Below are 9759 nucleotides of genomic sequence, written 5' to 3' on the forward strand. Positions count from 1 at the left end.
TGTATTTAATGAAACCCGCTTGTAAAAATGTTATTAAAAACATTAATCTTAATTATCCATGCATTCTAGAAAGCGGTTATGATAGAATTTTTGCGATTAAAGAAAGAAAATTCTACCACAGATCATTTACTATCGATCGAATAGTTAATACGGAATTTGATATTTTTTTACTATTTACAGCAGAAATATGTATTGCGGGTGTACAAACGTTACTACCTTTTAAGTAAATGTCAGTGATATCAGCAGTCTGCAATATAAAAAATATTTTTTCGCAAGATAAAAAATATTTTTTTTTTTGCTTTTCATCCAGGTTGGTTAGAATCGTCCACTTTTTGCTCTAGGTCTATAATACGTTTTCATTTATCGCATCGCGAAGTTTCCACTGATACATATATAACACTTGACTAATTACGTATTTACAATATTTTAAACAAAGATATCATCGGTTCTACGAGATAATGCGGGGTCAACATTGTGCGTGATAATTAGATAACATCAAGTTATCAATGGGAAAATGATCTCAGTCTGAAAATTTTGATCAGATGAAGAGAAAGAATAGGGAACATCGTCATATAGCCCGTGCAGTCGACGCGATCACGATGTCGCAGTAGAAGTTTCAACGTATTACATTATTATGCGTATCTGCTTTTACTTTCAGCGTAGGCCATGATTACTGTCATTATGTATGAGACGTAGCCGGCGAGGCGAAGGGTCAGGAAAAGCACCAAAGGCTAATCAAGGGATCAGTCAAAACAACCAAATAATAACAAAATAAGAATAAAAGAAACATAATAATAACGATAAAAAAGACAGGAAGAATATTGATCCACACTGGAGTACGCTGGCTCGTAGGCAGGGGCTGAGGAGTGGAGGGCCTGGCTATCGGTTGAATAACCAGCTCTTTAGTAAGCAGAATTGAATTTACTGGTATATTCGTCATTCGGTGGCCAGTAATTGGACGAATAATAATGGAGCACGTGCGTGCGTGCGTGCGTGCGTGCGTGCGTGTGTGTGTGTGCATCTGTGCACGTGAAGCGACAAGACACGCACGCCATGGCAACGTCGCGCACTTAAGCCCTGGTCGTTGCAGCACTATTAAGGCCGTAAGTGCTGATAGTTTTTTTTTTCTGTGCAACGTGTTTACGGCAGTTACCTGTTCCACTACAGGTTGTGGTCGAGCCGCCGTAGCCATCGATTCAGCACTGCCCGGTGCATTGTCCCTAAAGATGTTCGCGACAGAAAATGGCTATGTATATAGAACTTAAACAAATAGAAAACGTATCGTACTTTCTTGTTTAGCTATAAGTTAACATCGCCTTTATTGATATTTGCTGCAGACAGATAACTAATAAATGAATAGCAAAAAATACAGTATAAAGAATGTGACTGGGATATTGTTTAGCCACGTTCGTGAATGACGCGTATCAACAGGGCTAAACGATATGCGTACAGGATATGCCGTCTAAATTACAATAGGTTCGCCGTACTCGTCGTTCGTTCATCTGTTGCGCCTGAAATTAAGGGAGGCCAATTCTGTCAAGGCCACCGCTGCAAACTGATTATGGCGTAAGACACGTCGTTGTTTCCGCAATTTGCGCGAAGACCACCAATTTCTTCACGCGAGATAAATCCCGAGAAGATTTTTATGGGACATCACATGATATGTTTAATGAATACAGATTCGGTTTAACGACCAGAAAGTGCTTAAAAACTTATTTTCTCAGAGAATATAGCGACTGTTCTTAAAAGACGAATACCCATTAGCAATTGGCTTCTCCGTACAATCTCCAACGGCCACAAATTTTCCGCTTTCTGCATTTGTAGACTTTTTGGCCATTTTGACTTCTCGTACTTTTAGAACGTTTGGCTCTCTATCAGTCCGAATATATTTAAATTTCTACGGAGACTATTTGCTACCGTTGAAAGAGAAGGAATATTTTGATAATAACTAGTGAGTAGTTCCTTAGTAGGTCCTAGTAGTAGGTCCTTAGTCAAAGCTCGAGTCCAGGTGAACGATGAAACTAAATTCAATGGAAATTCAGTGTCAGGAAGTATTAAGTAAATGCAAGGAAATCTATAGAGATACTTCTGCTCTTGTTTAAACAGTTTTCTTAAAGAAAACATTACAAATTTCGATTCTATCCAGGACGTCCGTCCTGACTTGACATTAGGCTACTGCAGGACATGTTCTAGTTACACCGTTCGTCGATGTTTCGCATCCCGAATATCAACTATATGCGCCACATGAATTATATTTGATTTGATTTAGGGACAGGTATTTTCTAACAAAGTAACAGAGAATCAAGTGATTTTCATATAAATTTCATATCATAAATAATTGTGTTCTTCAAACGTTTGCTAATCGATAACATGCGAAAAACTGAGAAACAAACATCTTTTTTAGCTAACCATATTGGCCTGATATAGGTATTGATGCTAATGGAATTGTAGCAACAGTAGAGTAGCAAGGCCCATTTTTAGGAGTTACGTGTATTCATATTGTAATCGCGCTATTTTTCAAAACACTCTCCTGGTCGTCCGAAAGCAAGCTCTTCCTCAAACCGAGTAACCCTTCGACATCTACCGCGATTTCGAGGACCACATGCTTTTCCTACAGCTACTTCCCTTGTATATAGCTGAAATAGGAACGAGCCCATTTAGCAAGAGGAATACTTGTAAAAACGATGAAACCTCCTTTATATGCATATTTGTATAACCTGCCAGCAGTCGCCTTCAAGCCACTGCCGTAATCTGTTTAATGTTTAAAATTGCCTCGAACAATATCTTTTATTAGTCACAAAAGCTACTAGATAGCGTTATAGCACAAAAACCTGAAAAGTCCATCTGTTCTATTTTATCGCTCAAGGGTTCATAAAGGGCAATCAACAATATTCTAGCAAGGTCGTACTGGACCTTTTGTTTGTAACGTACGCGGATAGTATAGCTATACGCTATATATATGATAGTAAAACGATTCCTATATTTGGCACTTTCATGTAATTGCTATGGGCTTCAGCGATAATGCTTCGGATGCAACCTAACCACCGGTAGAACTATGCATGTCTCGAGCGCGAAAATATTGTAGGCCCGGAAGCAGGTACCTGTAGTACCCACGTGTAAGAATATCTGTTAAGATAAATATTTTATGTGATAAATGGAATAGTGGGCGCAAGAAGTACATGATCGATCTAACTCGCCCAGCTCTGTTCTGTGTTACATTTAGTGAACACTTGTTTGCATCCATCCAAGAGGCCATATGTAAGTTAGCCGCCACTGAATTTCGGTTCGAAAGGCAGGAACTACGTTCGTACCGCACACGAGCGCTCGATACCGATTCCTATAATCGATGGTGCTTTTCCACACTCATGGCATTTTGATTTAAGTAGTTTGGTGCAAGAAACAAGTATATGAAAACTTTGCATGGAAATACATATCGTATTGTAAAAAAATGTATAAAGAATCATACCCAAAGCCCAATTCTATCAAACCATTTTTGACAGACTGCAGTGCATGAATCTTCCTGTAAATGAGAAAAAAAGATCGATTATTATTTGCTCTATAGCTATTCCATCGCGAGAGAGGCGCTGAAAGCCTACCGTCGTTTGTAGCTTGATTTATCAACATCGACCTGACGACTGTGTCAGTTCTATATATATATATATATATATATATATATAATTATGCCAGTGGCCTGGAGTATGGATCTTGAAAAGAAGCATTTTTTGGTGCAGCTAAACTCTTTGGTGACTTCCTCTACAAAAGCTTACTTCATCACAATAGGTCAATGATTGATAAACCGACCGAGTAACTCGCTTGGTTGGCAGGCACGTAGATATAACAACAATAATAATAATATAGCATACCCATTCAATGAAGATGCCGTGTGGCGGGTTACAAACGTAATCCTCGTCCATGCGCAACTGTGGGCCACCCAGAACGACACAGATAAAAATAAACGCCACAATAAAGTGACGAGTCATTGTGTATATGAGTATGTTCCAAAACTGCGCGGAAATAACGCAAACGGGAAACGTAGTTACGTGCTGTGGGAAAATTCGATGTTTTTTATTTTAGGTTCAGATGTACGTACACTTATTTAGCCAGGAGGATCAAATGTACTCCGTATGACTACGTGAGCCTGTAGACGAACCTAAGCATATGTCGTATACTATTACTTGATATTGGGCAGTCAAAATTACATTTCGAATTGCAAGCCATATATAGGTCTAAGCACAGGATAAGTGCACGCACGTGTGTTATTCTACAAACAGGCATAACAGCACGGCAGCAGTGACGCGCCAATCGATACAAACGGTGTACGTTTTCAGCGACGCCATTAGCGCACAAGGGATATCTACAATGGATACTTTTGCGTTGTCCTTTTCCTTTAACCTCTTGAAAAAAAACCTACATTTGAACTGAAAGCTTATCGTATGGTTGCTTGTTAGATATTTGTGCAGATCAATACCGGGGACTAAGTTAAAAACGATATTTTTTTAATTGTACGTCCACCGATAGACCTAGGCACCCAGTCTCTCTCTTCCACTAAGATAACGAACTGACTTGCGCACCAAAGCGACTAATTACATTGCTTGCGGATTCGGAATAACCATAAGACGTTCAGAACCTATTTGCACCTGTTGACTATTTAGAAACTTTTTTTTTCAACTCAAAACAAAGTTTCAACAAGTTAGAGGACACACCCTCAACGTAGATCTAACTTATTTCACGTAACAGTTATAGTTTGACCGCATAACTAATGCAGTGAGCCGTTCGGTCTGAATGGTTAGTAGTGGCACATTGGGTATCACCTTCGATTGACCGATCACTGATCTCGAGACCGGTGCCTCCCACACACTACATAGAATTCAACTGTAGAAGAATCATCTCCGGTCGTCGGAAGTAGTTTGCTGCTACGTCGGATCGGTGTTCAGTAAATCATAATAGATTATACTTTCCTATGGGAGCATTACGCGTACGACAATACAGGTTTACCTGTATTACTGATATACGTTGTGCCAAAAACGCTCACTCAAGTAGAATAGACGGAACACTTACTGCAGATCTAATATATCTCGTTTACTTTGTTTTCTCCTAACCTTAACAGCTGTGACTTGGTATTTCGGCCCCAAAGCGCATCTTTGACACTTCTGCGATCAGTTAACCTGAATAACTAATATTTGAATTGAACATAACCGACTGGGCTATAAAATTGATCGTATGATGGGAAGGTCGATGAAAAACAGAACAATACCTGTCTCAGCTGGAGATCAAACGTGGAGTGGCCGCCTCTTCTTTCGTCTCATTTTCCCATCATTACAGATAATAGACGTAAAGGTGTACGTGAAGTAATTATATTTCGTTTTTATCGAATATTACCTAGTGATATCCGATATACATGATTTACACAAGGTTCAGTAACTTTTTTCAATGACAATTCTAGTTTAACTTGTTTCCACCTAAATAAATACTAGCGCTTAGAGGGGTAGGAGGGGAGGGGGGGGGGACTAAGGGAACGTTCACAATGTAGTTGCTTCCACGAAAATTGCTGATATATCTACTAACGACGGCCGCATCAGTTTTCTAAAGCAACCCACGTAGCACTTTCAGGTTACAACGATCATCTGGAAATGGAGAGGATATTACTTTGCCCTAAAGCGTCAATGTTAAATACGTTCGATTCCTATGGGTACAGCAAATTAGATGAGTTTGGCTAAGTTTAATAGCAGTTTTTGCAAAGCCAATTATTTGTGGCTGTCTACTCTGCCGACAATGGAGTCCTTACTAAAGCCTTTCGTATAATTACGCTTTGCTTACATGTGTCCTTCGTTAAGCAAGCGCACATCTTCCACCCATTTCAAAATAGTCCACGTAATCTGTCAAACGATCTTGGCACCTGCCCGCCTTGTTGAGTCCGCAGGGCTTGCCAACAGCCGTAACGCGGTGGTCAAACTGAAATCAAAGTAGCTTCTGATAATTCCGACTCCATTAGTAATTCGACGCTTGTTTAAAGAGATGCTGACATTTCACGCATAAGTGGTCAGGACAAGGAGATCAAGAGCCATCTTGATCTCGTTTGGCCCTACTACTTCCTCGCGTGGGACCTTGGACTCCCAACGAAACGGACTTGATGGGTTGAAAATGTAACCTTCTTCTCACTCCATCTACAGTGTTAATAGCTAAAATTTTTAAAACCAGAACCTTCCGACCGTGAGGCAATACGCCAATGAAAAAATTGCCAGATGTACCTTATATCCGAAGCGTACGAAACCACCGTCTGTCTCCCTTTGCACCGACGTTGTTGACTAATAACTTAAAGTAACATTTTTTTCAGACTTCAGACAAAGACGAAATAACATATGTCGTAGCTGATGATTCAATAACGGTACGCTTCAGAATGTGATCAGATTCTGTTTGATCTCTCGACTGGAAATTTTCGTGGTCTATGTAATGAGAGAAAAGCAATTTAACTTGTCAGTTGGAATATTTCTGTGAAAAAGTGAAATTAAATATAGATGTATCAAAAAAAACGTACCCATTGGCGGTCCAAATCCGTCCATGTTCTGCATACAGCGGTGCACTCATCAAACTAATGAGCCCAACAAGATTCTCTATTTAGACTTCGTTCTATTCAATATAATAGGTCGAGTGTGTACCGTGAAGTGGTGGCGCTTCATTGTATTCTAAGTAATACTCAATCATTTGTGTCTCAGGTAAGCTTCATAAAAAGCAACAGGTTCTACTCAAGCGGAACAGTAAACACTAGACCTGGCGCTTACATGGGATTCTGATCGAAGAAAAGGAGGTTTGGCCCCAGTAGATTTACATGATCTGACGTTGATCGTCGAAATGATTCCAGTATTCCTGATCAGCCTACATCTATCTACGTTAGCATTTATATATTCTGTTGAACTAGTCATTTAATGCTGGACTTTAAATGACGCCATATGATCAAGTACATACCCATTCTACGAATCTTCCAATTGGAAAACCACAAACGTGGCGCTCGTCGTACAACGCACAGAAAACGGTACTGCAGTTCATTACGAACAAAATGAGCAGCAAACGACAGATCATTGCTGATTGAACTGAAGATTTCTGAAAGCAACAAGGTAATCAATAGCACTAAAAATCACCTTAAATATTAACGACTCCTCAGGTTGCTTTAATTATTATATATAAAGCTAATTGAAATATAGTGGTTAATAATAATGGCCGATATAATGGTTAATTGTATATGCAAGACGGCGCCGCCAATTTATTTCTAATCGAAATATCACACACTTATTCTGGCACTGCTCGTGTGCTTCAGATACTCTAGAATCAGGCTTCATTCCAGCACGTTCATGCTACCAAAATAGGTAGACGTGGTCCTAAGCGAAACATATCAATGACCTCGATAATACAATAGAACAATCCACTACGGACCTTTCACCTAGTTTAGTTGTCTAGAAGAGCGGTTAACACGTAGTTACCTGCTGTAGGATTTTTCAATGTTAGATTCGTACGAATCGCGCAAGCTATCGTATAGCTTTTATCTCTTGAATGATTCGAGCCTCATTTTCTCGTTTACAATATTCAGCACCTATATTTTTGCTGCTCATCGTATTTAAATAGTATCTTATTCTACACTGGCGAGGACGCCTCTCGGCTCATGTTCCACCGTCTTTCGCCTAAGTGACCTCCTGTTACACTTACTAGAAGGCTGACTGCGCCATGTAGCATTAATGATTAACGGATTTCGGATCGGCCAACAAATACCCCGTCTGTTCTACGAAACATTACAAAGAATGCAAAATCAGAAAAAAAAAATTCAGTTAAGTTACAACGATAACGCAGGTCGTCGTATCGTTTTGTTCCTGATCTTACAGAGTCGTGCTTGGTACTTGAGTATTTTGCTTCGTTTTCTTGAGTATCAGTTATACTGTTGTCTGATCACTGAGACTTTGTCCGTCGCAAAGCAAAACATCCTATATTTTACTAGCTGCCTTCCAACGTACACGGAATGGAAGACAGTATAGTTCGCTTCCAGTCACTTCGCTAGTGCGGTATTGGTTTAGGCGCCATCCACATAGCTTTCGACACGCTGCTCGCCTATCTTCGTTAACAAAGAAAAGGGAAAACGGGCTAAGTGGAATTCAGACATCTTAAATTGAATGGTAGCGCCAGTAAAGCAAACCCAGCTTCGGGGCTCTGTTATTGTTATCGACGTACCTGTCGTAGAGTCTGCCGATTTTCCTGTCAGACTCTGATCGTTGTCAGGTGTGTTGGCTGCAAAAATTCGATGTATGCTAGCCGACGGAAATGGCTGAAAATCTTTTGATTTAAATTATGTTGATTATTTTAATAATTCCACGCACTTTAACGGGTGAGCTGAACATCATCTTATAACTTAATAATATTAGAACATCGTAGGGCTGAAGCTGAGCCCACTGCAACAGCGATCACGTGACAACATATCACCTAGGTGTGAAAGCTTTTCAACCTCGAGCAAAATTTGAAACAGCCGTAACGGGCTTCTGCCCCGAAGATCATGTAAATGGTGACGTATGGCAATTCCCGGTTTTTAGGTGATGGTTTCTAATGCGGCGGTACATGACGACTAAAGATTTGGAGCGCAGGTTTAACACGCATTAGTTTCTCAACTTTTTAATCAGCGGTCATCTTCTTAATGATGCTAAGTAGCGCAGAATATAATTTCGTTAAGACAGCTTAGCTAATACTAATAGAATAGGAAGCGGCTCTCCGTTTACGGCTCGCTTTACATGTTGACGCCGTCTAATAAACCAAATGGACTATCAAGTGCTTTCGCTAAAAAGCTGGACAAGCATTTACAGGATCCCTTATATATGACTACATTGAAAACAAGATAGGATTCAATAGCTAAGAAGTTAACATCTTCTTGGCCCAGTGTAAGACTATGATTTTTTTTTTTAATATTATAGACAATGCATAGCATTAATCGGGCAAAACATAATAGAGTCTGAATAGGTATGCCACTAATTGACCGCATTTAGGTAAAGCGCCGTCTTTCTGTAAAAAAGGTTTGAGTAATACATTTTAGATATTTTAGCCGGATATCATAAAGTAAATCTATGTTTGGCAGGCCGAGTGTGGAGTTCAGTTTCGGCGGTTGGGTTTGATTCCGCCTAAACCAGTATCATCGCTATGTCACTTTACCATATGACGGGCTGGTAAGATGAAATGGCATGCGCAACCATATTCAATCAGCGTAGGCAGTCTTGGTAGATTCCTCTTCCACGCCTCTAGACCAACTTCGTCCCAAACGGAAATTATTTCTCCTGCGCGTATCGTATCTTGCCTCAGCTGCCCAGAATTATAGCAGATTTATATGCACTGCAAAAAGCCTTTTATACATGTTTTATTGGCTATTTTTGCTTGCAAGTCAGATTTGTCCATGTTTTTTTTTTCTCTCCCACCTGTTGTTTTAGGAGGGCAGTACAATTTAAAAATATGTGAGTAAAAGTGTGACCTCTATTCGTTCGGTACACTGGTTAGAAGCAGGCGATAGAGCCTTAATTCTATGTTGGAACTTCTGTTAACTCCATGTAAGGAACTGTGTTAAATAATTAGTGAACACTCTTGTCTTCCTTTCGTAACACTTACAAATACTGGGAATTGGTTTTTGAGTTTTCCACCCTAGTTGTTTTTCTTGAGCGAGTCCCATTCCACACGCCATTTTCCAATCGGGTTTCTCTGTACTTCTTTTTTGTTAATTCTAGTTCGCCCCACCATAGC

At 39.9% G+C, this 9759-nt stretch overlaps 1 protein-coding gene across 12 annotated transcripts; it reads right to left on the reverse strand.

The window, feature by feature from the left end:
* Positions 1 to 846: 846 nt before the first annotated feature.
* Positions 847 to 8066, reverse strand: LOC111250480 (uncharacterized). 12 transcript variants are annotated; one of them, XR_002673390.2, is made up of 8 exons: positions 7870 to 8064; positions 6964 to 7098; positions 6536 to 6589; positions 5818 to 5952; positions 3864 to 4043; positions 3467 to 3520; positions 2410 to 2636; positions 847 to 1511 (listed from the first exon to the last, which is right to left on the reverse strand). XR_002673390.2 is itself a non-coding variant. In XM_086989013.1 (8 exons), the coding sequence occupies exons 6-8, from the start codon at positions 3912 to 3914 to the stop codon at positions 2511 to 2513; spliced, it is 231 nt and encodes a 76-aa protein (XP_086845139.1). In that variant the 5' UTR covers positions 3915 to 3920; positions 5566 to 5624; positions 5818 to 5952; positions 6536 to 6589; positions 6964 to 7098; positions 7870 to 8066; the 3' UTR covers positions 847 to 2510. The 12 variants fall into 12 exon arrangements, 5 of the variants coding, with proteins under 5 accessions (XP_086845139.1, XP_086845136.1, XP_086845138.1 ...); XR_015327654.1 differs by lacking the exon at positions 7870 to 8064 and adding exons at positions 5566 to 5624; positions 7699 to 7822 and having other exon boundaries at positions 847 to 2636; positions 3864 to 3920; XM_086989013.1 differs by adding an exon at positions 5566 to 5624 and having other exon boundaries at positions 847 to 2636; positions 3864 to 3920; positions 7870 to 8066.
* Positions 8067 to 9759: the final 1693 nt, after the last annotated feature.

This window comes from Varroa destructor, unplaced genomic scaffold (genome assembly GCF_002443255.2).
Source record: "Varroa destructor unplaced genomic scaffold, Vdes_3.0 BEIS01000004.1, whole genome shotgun sequence".
In the NCBI taxonomy this organism is placed as follows: Eukaryota; Metazoa; Arthropoda; class Arachnida; order Mesostigmata; family Varroidae; genus Varroa; species Varroa destructor.

What these genes read in the sequence shown, in the direction of transcription:
- LOC111250480 (XM_086989010.1), bottom strand. Translation starts at nt 3,980, where the DNA reads ATGACTCGTCACTTTATTGTGGCGTTTATTTTTATCTGTGTCGTTCTG. An exon ending in ACGGCATCTTCATTGAATGG is followed by an intron (nt 3,521 to 3,863) that starts GTATGCTATATT and finishes TCTCATTTACAG; the next exon opens with GAAGATTCATGCACTGCAGT. An exon ending in TTGATAGAATTGGGCTTTGG is followed by an intron (nt 2,637 to 3,466) that starts GTATGATTCTTT and finishes TTCCTATTTCAG; the next exon opens with CTATATACAAGGGAAGTAGC.